Genomic DNA, 21,043 nt, shown 5'->3' on the forward strand with positions numbered 1-21,043 from the left:
TATCATCAACTTTTAAAAAATAATACGCTGTCTAAATTATAAAGTTTTAAACAATTAGTTTGTAAAGACAACAAGATAGAGTAACTGAAAATATTAACGGGAAAAATAAAGTCATATAAAACCAGAAAAAAAAAAGAAAAAAAGAAAAAGGAGGAGAGAGGCAAACTATCCTGGATGAACATAAAATGGTAAGTTTATTTACAAACGTTATTTTCCAAAACTATACTGTCCAGTTGGCTTTCACTTCCTACTCATCTCATGAAACCATCTCCATAAAAATTATGCTTTAGAGGCAAATTGATAAGCTAAATCTATTTTCATTGATTCTGTTTTAACTTACTTGCTTAGTTCTTCTGTCAATGACATTCGCATTTTTGATTCTTGTAAGTAGAGTTTCCTGTACTTTTCCAATTCAGTTTCAAGTTCCTGAGAATTTGTTACTTTGGATCGAAGTTCAGATTCCAGCTCTTCAATTCTGAGTGCCATTTGACTTTTTATTGAAGCATGATGACTTTCTCTAAACTGTTCTAACTTTTCTTGATATGCTGCTTGTGTCTAAAGAAAATTAAAAGCACAGTTTTAAAACAGCTAAAACTTGAGTAATTATAGTATATTTCTTTCCTTTAGTTGGGAGTCAATGATTCAGAGAGCAATTTTAAATGTGAAAAAAAAAGCTGAAGTGTAAAATATTTATCATCAATGTCACCTGAATTAAATCTGAATGATAAAGTTTAATCATTCTTATATTAGTACTCATGCAATCTGATACTTCAAAGAACAAGAGAATCAATTAAAAAATTTAAAAAGTGCATAATACAACTTGAGAATAACCCGTTTCTTGATTTCTGCTCAGAGCATGTTCTCAGTCAGGGGTCCTGAGGCCAAGCCCTGTGTCGCACCCAGTATGGAGTCTACCCCGGATTCTCTGTCTCTCTCTCTCCCCCCCCCCCCCCGTGCCGATCCCCCTGCTCATGCTCAATAAATAAATAAGGAAATAAATGAAATCCTCAAAAAGGAAGAATAACCCAGGAATGGAACATGGAGCCCAATGCAGGGCTTGATTTCACAAACCTGAGACCAAGACCTGAGCTGAGATCAAGAGTCTGCTGCTTAACCAACTGAGCCACCCAGACACTCCATGGTAAAAGTTTTATTTATTTATTTATTTATTTATTTATTTATTTATTTATTTGGTAAAAGTTTTAAATCACAATTTTTTTCTTTTCCTCTTAATAGTCTTGTTTCAGGGGATCCCGGGGTGGCTCAGCGGTTTAACACCTGCCTGCGGCCCAGGGTGCCAGCACTGCCATAAGCCCAGGACGTGATCCTGGAGTCCCGGGATCAAGTCCCACATCAGGCTCCCTGCATGGAGCCTGCTTCTCCCTCTGCCTGTGTCTCTGCTTCTCTCTCCCTCTCTCTGTGTATCTCCTGAATACATACATAAAATCTTAAAAAAAAAAATAGTCCTGTTTCATACAAACTGGTCATAAAAATAAAATGATTCTCTCCTGAGAATCATTCTGAAAGATCAGTTAAGTGAGAATAATGATGAAAACTGAAATCTTTACAGGGAGGAACGAATGCCTCCAGAAATCTACCAAACAGATTGCTGTAAAGGAAGCAGAGGAAACATACACAACGCATATAACCAAAGTGTAATTTGTAGTGAAATAAATGAAACCATATCACAGATCAGTAAATTTACCTGTAAAAATCGATTGACTTCTTTTAATCTTTTTTCTAAAATTAGTCTTACTCGCTGGTCAACCTCCTGTTTAATCTCCCGTTTATACTTTTCTACTTGACTGCGTTCTACCACATTGACTTCTGCAACACTTCTGAGGTTTATTACTCTTTGTTCCAACTTCTTGTTCATCTGTTCTAGTTTTTCACATTTCTTCTCTGTTGCTTTCACAGATAATAGCTCCTGTTGAAGAACTTGATTTTTTGCATCCAGCTGTAGACATCTTGAAGATTCAGTTTCCAGTCTTGCTCTAAGATCACCAATCTGCATGAATAGAACAATACAGTTTGGAAATGGAGTGAAATTAGTTTAACTCAAAACAATAACCAACATTTTAAAAAACATTTTATTTTTAAGTCTCTGCACTGAACCGTAGGCTCGAATTCGTAACGCCAAGATCAAGAGTAATATGCTCTACTGACTGGGTCAGCCAGGTGCTCCCATTTTAAAATGAATTCATTTGCAATAAAATATAATCTATTTTGTAGTAGAGTCTTAGAATGTGGAACCCTGAAGCACTTAGAAAATTAAGAACAAAGTTAAAACCACTAGGAGTTACTTAAAAAGATCTCTGCTATCATTGTCTTTGCCACACAACATTTGTACTTCATTTTATGCTTTTATTTTGCTATGACTGCTTCAGATCTTTCCTCCATAAAATAACTGTAAGTCACCTCTTAGTGTAAAGTCTCTTATATAGGCAAATTGAATTCAAATAAAATATTAAAAAAGAAGTCTCTTGCCCCTTCCCCCATCCTAACACACCATAATTTTTAAAAATTATTTATTCATGAGACACAGAGAGAGAGGCAGAGATATAGGCAGAGGGACAAACTCCACAGGGAGCCCGATGAAGGACTCGATCCCGAGACCCTAGGATCATGCCCCGAACCAAAGACAGATACTCAAACCACTGAGCCACTCGGGTGTCCCAATGAATACTCCCATTAATTTTTAAGAAGTTTTAGTAATGTCATATTGACTTATGTAGGTCTGAACCAATAAATGCTTCCTAAGAGAAGACTTTAAAAATAAGACTCTAATTATTGAATCTATAAATACTGCTTTTAATGCCACAAGCCTTTTTCTGAATTACAAATGATTTACATTAATTTGAATTGCATTCCCAGGAGAAATGATTCTCAGAATTAAGAAACCACACCTCTCAGTATAAAAACTTAGTGAGATGAACCATATACTTTTGGACAAACACCCCCCACCTAATTGAATAGTACTATCTTATAATCCTCTGTTACTTCCCACAAAACAAGGGGACATACTAAGCACCAAAAACCACCACCAAAAAACCTGACAGAGTTTCAGTGATGCTGAGTCGGGAAGAACTTCTTTCTTCTGGATATGATTGATGAGACAGGGTGAGTGGATGTGGTGGTTTTATAAATTCTTTGACACTTCTCCCATGATAATCCCTCCCCTTAAAATGTGCTGACCTTAGTAACTGGTTTCCAGTGAATAGAATTCGGCAGAACTGCTGTGCGATTTTTAAGGCTAGGTTAAAGAATGTGATACAGCTTCCATTGACATTCTTCTAGGGAAACCAACCCTTAGAATCTAGCTGCTGTGGGGAAGCTCAAGCCACCTGGTGTGTCTTCATGTAGACATTTCAGCTGAGACTGACACAGCTAACGTCCTTGCCAAAAGCCAGCCTCAACAGCCAAACATTTGCATGAACATGATTTTAGATGATTCTAGTCCCCGGCCTCCAGTCATCTCAGCTGACACCAAATGAAGAAATGAGTTGGCCTTACTCAGCTTTGCCTAAACTAAACACTTGTGAACCAAATAAATGCTGTTTTGAGCAACTAGGTTTTGAGGTGGTTTATTATGCCGCAATACATAACTGGCACAGATACTGATATTAAACTTGGGGTGCTGCCATTAAGAAATTTAAACCTGCACCTCCTTTGAACCGAGAGGTAGGTAGAAACTGAAAGGATGTAGGGAAGAGTAAGAATGAAAACCAAAAGGGCTTCCAACAGACTGTTAATGGAAACCTGATGGCCCTCGAAGAGGCTGACAGCAAAGGTTCCAGGCAAGTGAAGAAAATGACACTAGAGGAAAAGGAACTCGCGCCACAAACCACTTGAAAGTAAAACGGACACAAAAGATAAACTAAACAAGGTCTATGCAGTATGAAAGACCCAGACCAACTGGGTTCAAATATTTTTTCCACATTTATAGCCTTTCCATACGCTGAATTGTCAAATAATGCTAAAATAAAGAAATGCATTCTGGGTCAAGAGCAAATCCCGGAAAACATGGCCTATGGATGAAGCCAAGATTATAAAACCTTTTAAGACCTCAGAAGGATTTCAGGTATGCCTCAAATTTCTTTAAGGATCTTAAGAGTATGAGCTTCACAGGAGAGCCCAGTTGAAAAGTTTATCTCAAAAAGACCCGGGAGAGTGGCTTTTCTACTGACATAAAATCAATCCATTGATTTTCACAGAAAAACTCAAGAAGTTAAGAAAATTATAGCATCAAAAACACTGTTTGTGAGCTTGGACTAAAAGAGACCTAGATAGCACAGACTGAAAATAGGCCTTTGGGTCTTAGAAGTCCCCACAGGGAAGCAGCAGGCTGAAAACACAGCTGCAAACACAGGTCATTTCTTTAAGTACAGAACCAAGAGCTCTGAGAAGATAGAGAGCAAAGAGCCATGGAGAAAAATTTCCATGGTTCAGACTAAGTCTGACTGAAAAACGGACAGCATGCATCAGGCTGCATTTCAAACCTGCTATGGACTAATTTGATTTCCATCTTCTTTCTGAATGGAAGAGTCTTTAGCAAGTCACCAGAATGTTGTGTTTTAAATAGTAGAGAACTGTTCTCTTTAATTCTCAAGTCTTCATTCCTATTGAGAGAACCTGCACTCAAGGGACTAAAATTTAGACAACATAACCCTGGCACCTTACCCCCCTGCACCTGATTAAGATGGCAAGATCTTGGACTCCCTCCTGAACCCGATGCCATGATAACAGATTTGTGGGAGGTACTAGGAGGAGGTGAGTGTATTTTTCATGTGAAAGGAATACAGAACTCTGTGGCCGGTGGGTAAATTACACTAAAAATTGCGTTCTTCATGTGTTCATAGGTGTTCCAGTATTCCATTAAAACAAAACAAAACAAAAAGACTGTGGGCTAACCTTAGTGACTTGCTACTAACGAACAGAATATGGTGAATGTGATGTTATGTGTATTCCAAGGCTAGGCTACGAAAGGCAACACAGCTTCTGCCCTGTTCTGTATCTCAGCCTGCTTACTTAGAATTTAGCCCCTCCTCTTGTGAGGAGGCTCAGGCCACAAAGAGAGTCCAGGTGTGCCAGTGTAAGCATTTTGGCTGCCTGCCCTAACGATAAGTCTAGGCAACAGCCAGCATCAACACCACCAGACATGAACTTTTTCTCTTGGTTTTTCCCCATTTAGGAGGACATTATCTGTGCATTTTTTCATATATTCCCTTTATTATGTTGAGGTATGTTCCCTCTTAAACCTACTTTGTGGAGGGTTTTTATCATGCATGGATATTGTACTTCATCAAATGCTTTTCCTACATCTATGGAAATGATGATGATTCTTCTCCTTTCTTTTATTAATAGGGTGCATCACACTGATTGATTGGCAGATACTGAATCACCCGTGTAACCCAGGAATAAATCCCATTTGATCATGGCGGTGATTTTCTTAATGTATTGTTAGATGCAGTTTGCTACTATTTTGATAAGGATTTTTGCAGTAGAAAATTGGCCTGTAATTCTCTTTGTGGTGTCTTTATCTGGTCTTGGTATCAGGGTAATGCTGGCCTCATCAAATGAAATTGGAAGTTTTCCTTCCTCTTCTGTTTTTTGGGACAGTTTGAGAAGAATGCATACTAACTCTTTCTTTAAATGCTTGGTAGAATTTGCCTCTGAAACCATCTGGTCCTGGACTTATGTTTGTTCCAAGTTTTTGGATGAGTGATTCAATTTCTTGGCTGGTTAGCGTCCTGTTCTACTTTCTTCCTGCTTCAGTTTTGGTAATTTATATGTTTCTAGGAACTTACCCATTTCTTCTAGGTTGTCCAATTTGTTGACATATATTTTTCATAATATTCTAATTACTTGGATTTCTGCAGTGTTGGTTATTCTCCTCTGTCATTTGTGATTTTATTGGGGTCCTTTCCCTTTTCTTTTTGAGAACTATGGCTAGAGCCTTATCAATTTTTTAAAATTTTTCAAAGAACTAGCTACTGTTGATCTGTTCTATTTTTATTTGTGTTTAGTTTCTGTATCATTTATTTCCACTCTAATATTTTTTAAAGATTTATTTATTGGGGCGGAGGGGGGCAGCGGCAAAGGAAAAGGGAGAGAGAGAATCCTCCAGTAAACTGAGGTTGGAGGCTGAAGCAGGCCTCAATCCCAGGATCCTGAGAACGTGACCTTAGCCAAAATCAAGAGTTGGCCAGTTAACCAACTCAGCCACCCAGGACCCCTATTTTTCCTCTAATTTTTATTATCTTCTTCCTTCTGCTGGCTTTAGGTTCATTTGTTGTTCTTTTTCTAGCTTCTTTAGGTGCAAGGTTAGGTTGTTTTGAGATTTTTTTTTTTTTTTTTTTTTTGCTTCTTGAGGTAGGCCTGTATTGCTATATATACTTCCCTCTTAAAATCACTTTGGCTGCATCTCAAAGGTTTTGGACAATTGTGTTTTCATTTTCATTTGTTTCCATGTATTTTGAAATTTCTTCATTTATTTCCTGGTTGGCCCACACATTGATAGTAGGATGTTATTTCACCTCCATGTATTTGTGGTCTTTTCAGACCTTTTTTTTTTTTTTTTGTAGTCCACTACTAGTTTCATAGTATTGTGGTCAGGAAAGGTGCATGGTAGGACTTCAATCTTTTTGTACTTCCCAAGGCCTGTTTGTGGCCTAATATATGATCTAGTCTAGAGAATATTCCAGATCTGTAATCTAATTTCATTTATTGCACTCTTCATCTCAGATTCTTTTTTAACTCTTTTATCTCTGTTGTAAGGGTCTCACTGATGTCTTCCACCATTCTTTACTCAAGTCCACTGAACATCCTTATGGTCACTGCTTTAAATCCTCCACCAGGCACGTTACTTCTATTTCTCTCACTTAGATCTCTGGCCCTGTGGCATTATCCTGTTCTTTCATTTGAGATAAATTCCTCTGTCTTCTCATTTTGTCTAGGTCTCTGCCAGTTTCTCTGGGTTAGAAAAGCCAGTTATGTCACTTGTTCCTGAAAGTAATGGACCACTGAAAATGGTCCCGTAGTGCCCAGGGCTTGGTGCTTCAGGGGGGTCTCCAGGGTGTGCGGCATGCACTGTGCTACTTGGTTCTGGCTCCTCTATCCCTCAGGCCAGTCATCTGAGAGATAGGCTCTCAGTATCTGCTGCGGGCAGTGTTTGGTACTTGGCCTGAATCTAGCAGGTTTTAACTAGCTTGCGAAATGAGACCTGTCACACTCCACTGGAACTGAGACCCTGCAAAACTGGTCGGGACACATGGTGTCAGGCAGGAGTTTGTACTGGTCTTCTGGGGGAAGGGCTTGCTGTGCTGGAACTGAGGCAAGCATGATCGAAAAGGGCAGTTCCCCTGGAGTACAAACGGGTGGTGGTTGGTGTAAGCAAGTTAGGCAGCTGGTGTCAGGTGGCACTGATTCCCACAGGTGGCTCTGTGTTTGTGCTCAGGGCCAGGGGAGGGAAATGGCATCAGCCAGCTGGTTCCATGCTGTGTGCCTCTCTCCAAGCATAGTGCCCTACAGATTCTACCCCAGCCAAGCTGGGGTAGAATAACCTTTAAAATTCCAGGCTTTAAGCCCCCTGTAGTTGCAAGAACTGAGGAAATTCAGCCACTCTCCTTTTCCAAGCCAGTGGCTATGTGCATTCCCAGGTGTTCTTCTCTCCTGCCCTTCCCTGGGACCACTACTCCCTCCCATCTGCTGCAGATAGGATCTCTTTCTCTTCTAAACTAGGTCTCTGTACCTCCGACTTTCTCCGAAGTGGCCTCTTCTCTCTCTTTAGTTGTGGCCTTTGTTCTGTCAGTATTCAGGTAGATTTCTGGGGTATGTAGGATGAGTTGATAGGTATCTAGTTGTATTAGTGGGACGAGGTGAGTCTAGGCTCCTCCTACCCTGCCACCATCTTCCTTTCTCTAAGACGTTTTTCTAAAGAATCCCTTCAATTACAAATTATTAAAACTAGGCAAGAACTCCTCTTTTAAATTTCCCCTCAAGTTAGGGGAGAAAAAAGACTGGCAAGCAGAGAGACATATGATTTGAAGTATAACAGCTGAACAACTAGTAAAAGTTTAATAAGCAAAACGGAACCTTTTATCTGATTTCAATTAACTGCAATTCTAAAAGAAAGAGGCAGCACTGAGTGCTTTTAAATCAATAATCTTCATTCTCCCTTCATCAGTGATGAAATAAGGAGAACATTATGGAATAATTTCTAATCTTTTCGTTAGCGAAACAAATGTATTGTCCTTTGGCACACTGAAATATAATTTCTCCTTTATCTTACTGCAAGCTTATTTTTCAGGGGAGGTAAGTAAGACTATCTCATCTTTATATATCGTACTAGAATGCTTCTCCATATCATACAGGTTCACTTTGAAAATTTTTTTGTGATTCAAATTGCTCGCCTACTATTGGTCTCTGATAATTTGATTATTTTAAAAAATATTTAATTTATTTATTCATGAGAGACACAGAGAGAGACAGAGGCAGAGACACAGGCAGTGAGAGAAGCAGGCTCCATGAAAGGAGCCTGACGTGGGACTCAATCCTGGGTCTCCAGGATCACGCCCCAGGCTGAAGGCAGCGCTAAACCACTGAGGCACCCGGGCTTCCCTGATAATTCAGTTAAATGCAACAGGATATTTTACAGGTGTATTGACATAATGTAATGAAATGTTTATTCCATTAATTATGTATTGACCTATCAAAGTACAGCTATGCATATCTTTCTATTTCAGTAAAAGAAGATGGATACAGGCAACTGTGTTTTCCAAGAATGTAGGATCTGTGCCAAGAACGGGATCGGCACCAGTGTTGTATGCACAAGAACCAGGTCAAAAGAGTATCTAATTGTGAATTTTAAGATGATGGATTAGCAAGACTTACAAACAGGAAGGCTGATAGCCCAGAGTTATTAATCTTTTATATCCTAGATGGTGAAATCTATGGATGGGTCTATGCATTATAACAAGTTAATAAAACACAATGAAGTAAATAGTAGACAGTGGATCCTACAACCAAGATTTGATGGAAATGGATGCGGGAGGCACTGAGTGAGAAACTACTGGTATTACTGGAGGAGACAAACGGGACTCTATCTTTCTGAGCCTGGCTTCTCATTGTGTCAGGTAGTCAGCAAGGCATAAGCTGGCAAAAGGCTCCTTCAAAAAGTATAAGTCTTTACAGGAGTAAAGTTAGGTACTACTACATGGACTTTTTATTATTACATAAATGAGTGGTAATTTGCAAGAGGACTAGGAAAGCATTCTCATAAAATTTGATTTGGTAGTGACGTAAGGATAGACATATATAGGTCAATGTATTAGAATTGAGAATCTAAAAATAAACTCTCAAATTATGGTGGATTGATTTTCAACAAAGGTGTCAAGACACTTAAGTAGGATAAGAATAGTCTTTTTAACAAATGGTACTGAGACAAATGGATATCCACACACAAAGTGAAAAAATTAGACCTCTACCTCATAACATATGTACAAACTTAACATGAAATATTAAGAACTAAAATTATAAAACTCAGAAAAAACAGGTGTGTATGTTTGTGATTGCTTTTGGCAACAGTTTCTTAAATATGGCATCAAAAGACAGAAACAGATTAAGTATTTCATCAAAATTTAAAAAATAAAAACTTCTTTGCTTCAAATGTAACCATCAAGAAAAAGTGAAATGGCAAGGTGATGAATAAAATATTTGAAAATCATATCCCTGATAAGGGGTCTGTAGTTAGGATATAGATAGAACTCTTAAAATAATAAAAAGACAATCCAATATAAAAATGGATAAAAGAAATGATTAGTTCTTTAAGCAAGATATAGAAATGAATAATGACCACATATAAAGGTGAGATGCTCAACATCACCAGTTCCAAGAAATATGCAAATTAAAACCACAAGACAGATGGAACTCAACAAGTGTATTATGCTAAGTGAAATAAGTCAGAGAAAGACAAATACCATATGATTTCACTCCTATGTGGGATTAAAAAACAAAAACAAAACAACAGATGAACATAGGGGAAGGGGGGAAAAAGGAGAGAAAGAGAAGCAAACTGTAAGAGACTCTCAACCATAGAGAATAAACTAAGTGTTGCTGTCGATGTGGGCGGGGGGGGGGGGTGGGGGGCTAGAAGAGTGATCGGTATTAAGGAAGGCACTTGTACTGATGAGCACTGGGTATTTAAGTGAGGAATCACTAAATTCTACTCCTGACACCAATATTACATGATATGTCAACTAACGAGAATTCAAATAAAAATTTGAAGCAAATGAAAATACCCCTACAACATGTCATTTTACACCCAATAGGATAGCTATAACAAAAACAACAGATAATGACAAACATTGACAAGAATCAGGGAAAATGAGAATCCTCAAACACTGGTGACGTAAATGTAAAATGGTGCAGCCAGTTTGGAAAATAGTCTGGCAGTTCCTCAAAAGGTTTAAACCAAAAATGTTAAAGGTCCTTTAACAATATGAACTAACAATTCCATTTATAAGTATATACCCAAGAGAAACAAAATGTTCACGCAAAAGCTTGTACATGTGTATTCACAACAGCATTATTAACAATAGCCAAAAAGTGTAACAGCCCAAACGTCCACCAAATGATAAATACATAAATAAAATGTGGGCTGTCCGTACGGTGGGACAGTATTGAGAAATAAAAAAATAATAAAGTTCTGACACATGGCACAAAATAAATCTAAAAACATGCTAAACCAAAGAAGGCAGTCACAAAGGATAAAATATTTGGTGATTCCATTGAGATGACATGTCCAAAATCAGCAGCAAATCAATAGAGACAGAGAGTAGAATAGTGACTACCTATGGCTAAGAAGAATAGGGAGGGGGAAACTAGCATGAGGTGACAGTTAAAGGGCATAGGGTTTATTTTTACGGTGACAAAACACTCTAATATCGATTGTGGTAGTCTTTGAATATGCATCTTATGTTCATTATATCTCAATAAAGTTAATACCAAAAATATATATCAAGTATGTAAGATTAATAGAAAAATCTGTATTTTACTGCTCAAAGCACAGAGGAATTTATTTCCCAATGATTTTAGAGTCCCAAAAGTAATTAAAAATTACCTTCTGTTTTAGCATATTAATCTGAGTATCCATGTCCGTTTGACTGGTTTTTATATCTCCACAGAAAGGAGGCTCTCCATTTTCATATTTACTTAACCTCCTCATCATGTTCTTAAGTCTGCAGAAGGTATAGAATGAGTAAGTCAGGACCTTTAGGAAGAAATATTTAATACTTATTTAAATAGATAATATGTTCTATCATATAAACAAATCTATAATTATGATATCTCATTTGTTCCAATCTCACATTGTTTGAGAGAATACCAACTAAATTATATTGCTAAGTAAAAAAATATGAAAAAGATTTTTATGACACATACGGCAGTTAAAGAGTTATCAGGGGAACTATATTAAGAGTTCTTGTAAGTTATTATTAATATCTATTTTCAGTATGTGAATATAAAAATTAATCTATTATTAGGTAGTAGAGACTAGTAATCCACGGTGAGGAAGAAAAGCATCCCCATCTATTAATGTTTTAAAAAGGCGCAAAAATACATTTTGGTACCCACCTACCACAGTTTACAAGAAGAAAAGAAAATACAGACAAAACACATCAAAGGAGACCATTCAAAACAGAAAGAGAAACAGGAAAGAAAAATATTTAAAGTTTGAGTTCAGAGGAAGAAGGAAGAGGCAGAGCTTTAGAAGAAAGGAAACCAGCAGAGAGATAATGTATGGTGATGGCCTATGAGACTGTTTTAAACAAAAATCTAATACCTTGGCTAGCACACTCTTAGGAAAGTGAAGGATGCAAAACAATGGAGAGAAAAAAAGTTAAACGACAGAAAAGTTTTGACGAATCAGAACAAAACTTAAATACTCAGCAAATAAGCAGAAAGGAAGCCAGGTGGGAGCTTCAGAGACATGGGAAAGACTTTTTAAAAAATCTGAGTAGTGAAATTGTTCATTTTATTCTTCATTAAGTCAGACATATATTTTTGTATGAATGATATATTTTATAACTAGAAACTGCAGGAAGAAAGTGAAGCCACTTGAGTCAGAGATGGCAGAGCAAGAGGAGAACATAGTTTTGTCTGATCCCAGAAAGTCAGCCAGAGAGCTTTCAAATCATTCTGAACACCTGTGAAATCAACCAGAGATCTAAGGAAAGAATTGCAGCATTTCTACAAATAGAAAAGTGACCACTTTCTGCAAGTCTTTTTTAACTTTCACCTTCAGAGTTACATTCTATTCTTTCACCATACTTAATTTATTTCTATATACACGTAAGTCCTGCTTGTTTTTCCTTTGGATATATTTCTCTAACAAACCAAAACATACTTAGGATATGGTATATTGCTCGGTTCTGTTCAACTGCCTGATAGTATCCTTCTTATATTTTGACTTTTAATTTCCATTTTTACACTTACATTCTAGCCTTTCGTTGTATTTAATTTTATTTTTGTGTATATACGAGGTTTCCTCTTAACAATTTGGAGATGCAATTTCCTATCAAACAGACCAAAATACACATAGGATCCAGTGTACTGCTCTGCTCAGCTCTCTAATTCTATTATCACCTTTTTAAACCTTTTTTGGTTTCGGGTCTCTTCTGATTTGTTTAGCATATATTTCTCTGGGGTCATTCTCGATATTTTTCTATTCTGTTCTCTCACTCATCTCTTCTTCTCTGGACAGAATGACAAGATGGAAAAACTCACCGCCACAAAGAGAACGAGAGGTAGTGCTGACTGCCTGGAACCTAATCAGCATGGATATAAGTAAGAGGCTGGAGCGAGAGTTCAGAATAATGACCATCAAGATAACAGCTGGGCTTAAAAAACACACAGAGGACACGAGAGAATGCCTTTCTGGAGAAACAAAACAACTGATATCTAATCAAGTTGAGCTAAAAAAGGCTAATCTTAGTGAGATGCAATAAAAATTGAAGGTTCTAACTGCTAGGATAAATGGGGCATAACAGACAAGTAGTGATATAGAAGACAAAACGATGGAGAATAAAGAAGCTGAGGAAAAGCGAGAAAAACAACCACTGGACTATGACAGGAGGATTTGAGAGATGAGTCGTACCACACAGCAAAACAATGTTAGAATAATGGGGATCCCAGAGGAAGAGGGGAAGGAGGGGGCAGAAGGCATATTTGAGCAAATTATAGCAGAGATCTTCCCTCATCTGGGGAAAGAAACAGGCACTCAAGTGCCAGGAGGCACAGAGAACCTTCCTCAAAATCAATAAGAAACAGGTCAATATCTCAACATAGAATAGCAAAGCTTGCAAATTTCAGACACAAAGAGAAAATCCTGAAAGCAGCTTGGAACAAGAGGCCCTGAACCAAGAAGGAGAGAAATACTCGACTGGCAGCAGATCTATCCAAAGAGACCGAGCAGGCCAGAGAGAGCTGGCATGATATACTCAGGGTGCTCAATGAGAAGAATCTACAGCCAAGAATTTTATCCAGCAAGGCTCTCATTCAAAATAGAAGGGGAGATAAAAAGCTTCCAGGACAAACAGAAACTAAAAGAATTTGTGATCACTAAACCAGCCCTGCAGGAAGTGGTAAAGGGGAACCTTTAAGCAAACAGAGAGCCCAAAAGTAACACAGACCGAAAGGAACAGACACAGTACATCCAAACACGGACTTTACACGTAATACAATGGCACTACCTTCATATCATTCAATCGTTACTCTGAATGTAAACAAGCCAAATGCCCCAATCAAAACACGCAGGGTATCACAGTGGATTACAAAAAAAAAGAAAAAAAGAAAAAAAAAAAAAGCAAGATCCATCGATATGCTACCTGCAAGAGACTGATTTTAGACACAAAGACAACTCCAGATTGAAGGTGAGGGGGTGGAAAACCATTTATCATATTAAAGGACATTAAAAAAAACTGGAGTGGCAATCTTGATATCAGACAAGTTGGATTTTAAACCAAAGACTGCATTAAGAGATGAAGAAACATACTATGCCATAATTAAAGGGTCTATCCAAAGAGAAAATTGAACAATTATAAGCTTTAATGCCTCTAAAGTGGGAGCAGCCAACTACATAAACCAATTTTTTGTTAAGATTTCATTTATTTGGGGATCCCTGGGTGGCACAGCGGTTTGGCGCCTGCCTTTGGCTCAGGGCGCGATCCTGGAGACCTGGGATCGAATCCCACATCGGGCTCCCGGTGCATAAAGCCTGCTTCTCCCTCTGCCTCTCTCATTCTCTCTCTCTCTCTCTCTCTCTCTCTCTGTGACTATCACAAATAAATTTAAAAAATTTAAAAAAAAAAAAGATTTCATTTATTTATTTATTTGACAGAGAGAGAGAACAGAAGCAGGGGAAGCAGGAGAGGGAGCAGCAGACTCCCCACTGAAAAGGGAGCCTGATCAGGGCTTGATCCCAGGACCCTGAGATCATAACCTGACCGAAGGCAAGGGCTTAACCGACTGAGCCACACAGGCCACCTTATAAACCAATTAATAACAAAATTAAAGGAACACATTGATAGTCATACAATAATAGTAGGCACTTTAACACACCACTCACTGTAACGGCCAGATCCTCTAAGCAGAAGATCCACGAGGGCACAAGGGCTTTGAATGACACACTGCACAAAATGGACTTCACAGATATCTTCAGAGCATTCCATCCTACGACAACAGAATACACATTCTTCTCGGGTGCACATGGAACATGTTCCACACTAGATCACGTACTGGGTCATAAGTGAGGTCTCAACTGATACCAAAAGATTGGGATCATTCCCTGCATACTTTCAGACCACAATGCTTTGAAACTGGAACTTGATCACAAGAGGAAATTTGGAAAGAATTCAAATACACGGAGGTTAAAGAATCAAACCAGGGAATTAAAGCACAATCTTAAAAACCTCATAGAAACAAACGAAAACGGAAACACAACTGCTCAAAACATCTGGGATGCAGCAAAGGTCATCGAAGTATATATATGGGAAGAGGGAAGTATATAGCAATACAAGCCTTTCTCAAGAAACGAGAAAGGTCCTAAGTACACAACCTAACCCTACACCTAAAGGAGCTGGAAAAGAACAGAAGATTAAAGCCTAAAACCAGCAGGAGAAGAGAATTCCTAAAGATCAGAGCAGAAATCAATGAAATAGAAACCAAAGGAACAGTAGAACAGATCAATGAAATCAGGAGCTGGTTCTCTGACAGAATTAATGAGATCGATAAACCGCTGGCCAGACTTTTCAAGAAGAGAACGGACCCAAAGAAATAAGATCGTGAATGAAAGAAGACAGATCACGACCAGCACCAGAGAAATACAAACAACTATAAGAACACATTCTGAACAACTACATGCCAACAAACTAGGCAATCTGGAAGAAATGGATCCCTTCCTATCAAAACTGAAACGGGAAGACACAGAAAACTTGAACAGACCCATAACCAGCAAGGAAATGGAAGCAGTCATCAAAAATCTGCCAACAAACAAGAGTCCAGGACCGGGTGGCTTCCCAGGAGAACTCCACCACACATTCCAGGAAGAATTCACCTATTCTTCTGAAGCAGTTTATAAGCAATAGAAATGGAAGGGAAACTTTCCAACTTTCTCTGTGAGGCCAGCATTACCCTGATCCCCAAACCAGACCAAGACCCCACCCAAAAGGAGAATTACAGTCCAATATCCCTGATGAACATGGATGCCAAAATTCTCACCAAGACCCTAGCTGGGAGGATTCAACAATACATTAAAGGATTATTCACCATGTCCAAGTGGGATTTATGCCTGGGCTGTGAGGGTCATTCAACATCTGCAGATGAATCAATGTGATACACTACAGTAATCAAAGAAAGGACAAGAACCACAGGATCCTCTTAGCAGATGGCAGAAAAAGCACTTGACAAAGCGCAGCATCCTTTCTTGGTCAATACCCTTCGCAGTGCAGGGAGGAAGGGAACACATCTCAAAATCATAAAAGCCATCTATGATAAGCCCACACCCAGTCTCATTCTTAATGGGGAAAAACTGAGAGCTTTGCCGCTAAGGTCAGGAACACGACAGGGAGGTCCACTCTCACCCGTGTTGTTCGACATAGCCTCAGCAATTAGACAACAAAAAGAAATAAAAAGCCATCTGAATCAAGAAAGAAGCCAAACCCTCACTTTTCGCAGAGGACATGATATCGTATGTGGAAAACCCCAAAGACTCCACCCCAACATTGCTAGGACTCATAGAGGAATTGCGCAAAGCAGCAGGATATGAAATCCATGCACAGTAATCAGTTGCATTTCTATACACTAACAATGAGACGGAAGAAAGAGAAACTGAGGAGTCCATTCCATGTACCGTTGCACCAAACTCCATAAGATACCTCGGAATAAACCTATGCAAAGAGACAAGGGATCTGCAGACGATAGGACATTCTGGAAAGAAATTGAGAAAGACATAAAGAACTGACATCATTCCATGTTTGTGGTTGAAGAACAAATATTGTTAAAATGTCTATGCTAGCTCGAGCAATCTCTACATTCAATGCAATCTCTATCAAAATACTACCAACTTCTTTTCTTCTCTTTTTTTTTTTAAAAAGAGTTTTAATTTATTTATTCATTAGAAACACACACACACACACACACACACACACACACACAGAGGCAGAGACACAGGTAGAGGGAGAAGCAGGCTCCATGCAGGGAGCCCAACGTGGCACTCGATCCCAGGTCTCCAGGATCACGCCCTGGGCTGAAGGCAGTGCTATACCGCTGAGCCACCTGGGCTGCCCCCAACTTCTTTTCACACAGCTGGAGTAAATAATACTAAAATTTGTTTGGAACCATAGAAGACCCCGAAGAGCCAAAGGTATGTTGAAAAAGGTAGCCAAAGCTGGTGGCATTACAAGCCGGTCTTCAAGCTCTATTGCAAAGCTGTGATCAACAGGACAGTATGGTCCTGGCACAAAAGCAGGCATGTCAATCAATGGACCAGAAGACAAAACCCAGAAGTGGACCTGGACCCTCAACTCTATGGTCCACTCATCTTCAACAATACTCAAAAGAATATCTAATGGAGAGAAAACAGTCTCTTCAACAAATGGCGTGGGAAAATCAGACCACCACATGTAGAAGAATAAAACTGGACCATTTTCTTACACCATATACAAAAATAGACTCACAATGGATGAAACACCCAAAGGTGAGACAGGAATCCATCAAAATCCTAGAGGAGAACACAGCCAGCAACCTCTGTGACCTCGGCTGCCGCAACTTCTTGCTAGACATGTCACCAGATGCCAAAATGACCTACTGGGACTTCATCAAGATAAAATGCTTTTGCACAGCAAGGAAACAGTTGACAAAACCAAAAGACAACTGACAGGATGGGAGAAGGTATTTGCAAATGCCTTATCAGATAAAAGGCTGGTATGCAAAGTCTATAAAGAGCTAATCAAAGTCAACACCCAAAGAAAGATAATCCAATGAAGAAGTGGGCAGAAGAAATGAAAGGACATGTCTCCAAAGAAGACATACAGATGGCCAGCAGACATAGGAAAACATGCTCAACATCAGTTGGCATCAGAGAAACACAAGTCAAAATCACATTGAGTTTTTCCCCCTCACGCCTTTCATGATGGCTAAAATTATCAAGTCTGAAAATGACAGATGTTGGCGGGAATGCAGAGAAAGGGGGATCCTCTTATGATGTTGGTGGGAATGCAACCTGGTGCACCCACTCTGGAAATCAGTACCAGAGTTCCTCAAAGAGTTGAAAAAGGAGCTACCTATGTAAAACCCAGCAATTGCACTAGAAGGTATGAATCCCAAAGATCATTTTGGTCGGCATCCAAAGGGGCACCTGCACCTGTATGTTTATAGCAGTAATATCCTCAATAGCCAAACTAGGAGATACAATGTTCTTTGAAAGAGGTATGTATAAAGAAGACATGATATAGATATAAATAATCATATTTATTTATTAGATAGAGAGCGAGGGAGGGGGAGAGAGAACAGAATATTACTCAGCCAATAAACAGTGAAATCTTGGGACCCCTGGGTGGCTCAGTGGCTGAGAGTTGGCCTTTGGCTCAGGGCATGATCCCGGGATCGAGTTCCACATCGGGCCCTCTGCATTGAGCCTGCTTCTCCTCCCTCTTGCCTAGGTCTCTGCCTCTCTATCTCTCACTGTGTGTGTGTGTGTGTGTGTGTGTGTGTGCGCGCGTGTGCGCACGCGTGCCCCTCATGAATAAATAAATAATATTTATAAAAAAGAAAAATGAAATCTTGCCATTTGCAATGATGTGATGGAACCAGAGGGGATAATGTTAAGCAAAATATGTCAATTGGAGAAAGAAAATTATCATATGATTTCACGCATATGTGGAATTTAAGAAACAAAACAGAGTAGCATAGGGGAAGGGAAGGAAAAGTAAAACAAGACGAAATCAGAAAGGGACACAAACCATAAGTCACTCAATACTAGAAAACAAACTGGGTTGCTGGAGGAGAAGGGATTGTGGGGGATGGGGTAACTGGCTGATGAGGATTAAGGAGGGCACGTGGTGGCATGAGCACTGGGTGTTGCATAAGAGTGATGAATCACTGAACTCGACCTCTGAAACTAATATTACACTATAAGTTAATTTGAATTTCAAGTAAATAATATAAATAAAAAGAAATACATGCGAAACCAAGGTAACTTTTAATGTTATTACATAATGACACAGATACATTTATAGAGATTAGGATATCTGCTCTAAGAAAAGAACACTATTAAAAGGAAAGATTACCTAAGAACAAAGATATCTTGCAGACATAATTCAAGGTGGACAATGAAAAGCGCAGTTGACAACATATGTCAAAGGCATTGTTGTTATTATTTAAGGAATCACTGAAGAGTAAATGTAGTATTTTGGCAAGAATTTCTATTTAGGTTTTTATAAAGTACAATTACAGGTAAATTAGCTAATTAATGGTTAAAGTTATGTGAAATATTAGTCTTACCCAGTATTCTCTTTTTCTAATTCCTCATTTTTCTTCGCTTCTTGATCCAACCTGAACGGCAAAGACTGTTTCAACTCCATACATTTCTTTAGGTTTTCCTTTTCATCACCACACTTTGGAAACAATTTTTTAAGAACATTAGTTTCAAAAATCGAAAGACTCCTTCTTCTTTTATAAAATGCTATTTCTCATGAATCCATGAGTAATATGTGTTTAGACAGGTTTATAAAATACATATAAAATGTAGATTATGAGCCAAATGTCAATGACAAGAAATCTCAAAAATAAGGATGTTTGTTAAAACAGCTTCAACTGAGTATATTTTCATCATTTTTGTTTCTAGAATTTAAATTGCCAAAATTTATGGGAAATACAGAGGGTTTTAATCCACATTAATACAAGCATTAATGAAAAAAATCTTTAAAGTGGCTATACTTACATTTGAGTTTCTAGAGATGTCCTAGAAGCAGTCTCACCAACATCTTAAGATACTCTGGGTTTTGTGAGATCACACCTTATTAAGATAGTCTGAAAAATTCCCATACTGTCCCCATTATAATTTTGATGATCATCTGACTTTAGGATGAGATACTCTCCTTCTCTGCAAGATTTCAATTTCTTCTTTTCTATTAACCACTTTTCTCTCTAAATAAAATTTAAGCCTCCCAATATTATATAAAAACGTTTCCTTACTCTTGCAGCATTTTCGATCATCTTGCTTTTCCCCTTTCACTGGACTCGAACATTCTTTAATGTGTCATCTCAGCCACAGATTCATTGTTTCATCGCTTTTTTTTACACTAAAATCTGACTTTCAATCCTGGAATTCCACTAAAAAATTTTGACGATCACCAAGGATCTTTTTTTTTTTTTTTTTACAAGTCCCGATCCTGCTTTATTTCTCAGCAGCAGCTGAAAACAATGACCACATCTTTCCTCTGCTCTTCTAATCCCATTTCATTTCTAAATGACAGCAAACGCTGACATTCAGTCCTTGGACCCTTGCTATTCCTCTTTTTCACATCCTCTCAGAGTTCTCCAAATCCCAAGGCTTCAAAACCAGATGCTCTACATTTTCAGCCTTGACCCGTTTACTGAGGTCATGTATATGCTTCCATCTTCCTTCTAGTTCCTCACAGACAATATTTTTAACCACACATTCAGTACCTGTTACCTGACGTGCATTACCTTTCTAGTTAGCTAATCTGTTATTTTTATATTTTTTAATTTATGTATTTGAGAGAGAGAGCACGAGTGGGGAGAGGAGCAGAGACAGAGGGAGAAGCAGACTCCCTGCTGCGGAGGGAGCCTGATGCAGGAGTCGATTCTGGGACCCTGAGATGATGACCTGAGGCGAAGGTAGACGTTTAACCCACTAAGCCACACAGGCACCTCACACAGCTAATCTTGTACATTTTATCTTGACTCTTTTTGGTATTACTTTGAGTGTATTATTTTTTAAAGATTTTATTTATTCATTTATTTATTCATGAGAGGTACAGAGGGTGGGGGGGGGGGAGAGGCAGAGAGAGAGAAAGGCAAAGCGACAGGTAGAGGGAGAAGCAGGCTCCATGCAGGGAGCCTCATGGAGGATTCAATCCCAGGACTCCAGGATCATGCCCTGAGCTGAAGGCAGACGCTTAATGCAAGAGCCACCCGGGCGTCCCAAGTGTATTATTTTTTAATCTCGGGGGGTGGGGGGGCACCCTTACCCTCAGGATGCTGACCACTGTACTTTGTCTTGCTTTTCTTTTATAATGCAAAAGTTCTTCCCAAGGGTTGGATTATGGATGGTTTGCCTTTGTTTCCTTTTGAGTACTTTCCTATTCCATAGAGATGTGAACTTACAGAAGTCTTCTTCTAAGTCCTTTTCAGACACACACTTGACTATTTTGTTCAGAGGCTTAAGTCAGCTAGAGCTAACTCTCCTTCCCAATCCAGATTTCTTCACCTCAAAATGGTGTCCATGAAATATCTTACACAGACG

At 38.7% G+C, this 21,043-nt stretch overlaps 1 protein-coding gene across 1 annotated transcript in view; it reads right to left on the minus strand.

The window, feature by feature from the left end:
- The window catches only part of LOC477353 (ankyrin repeat domain-containing protein 26-like), a 148,557-nt gene that overhangs the window by 12,273 nt on the left and 115,241 nt on the right, over window positions 1–21,043 (minus strand). Inside the window, exons 30-33 of the mRNA XM_038574499.1 lie at window positions 19,057–19,169; window positions 11,120–11,237; window positions 1,706–2,008; window positions 341–555 (exon numbers count right to left, since the gene is read on the minus strand). Of these exons, the coding sequence (XP_038430427.1) occupies window positions 341–555; window positions 1,706–2,008; window positions 11,120–11,237; window positions 19,057–19,169 (749 nt within the window). The remainder of the gene's footprint in view (window positions 1–340; window positions 556–1,705; window positions 2,009–11,119; window positions 11,238–19,056; window positions 19,170–21,043) is intronic.

The sequence above is a fragment of the Canis lupus genome, chromosome 25, assembly GCF_011100685.1.
Source record: "Canis lupus familiaris isolate Mischka breed German Shepherd chromosome 25, alternate assembly UU_Cfam_GSD_1.0, whole genome shotgun sequence".
Taxonomy (NCBI): Eukaryota; Metazoa; Chordata; class Mammalia; order Carnivora; family Canidae; genus Canis; species Canis lupus.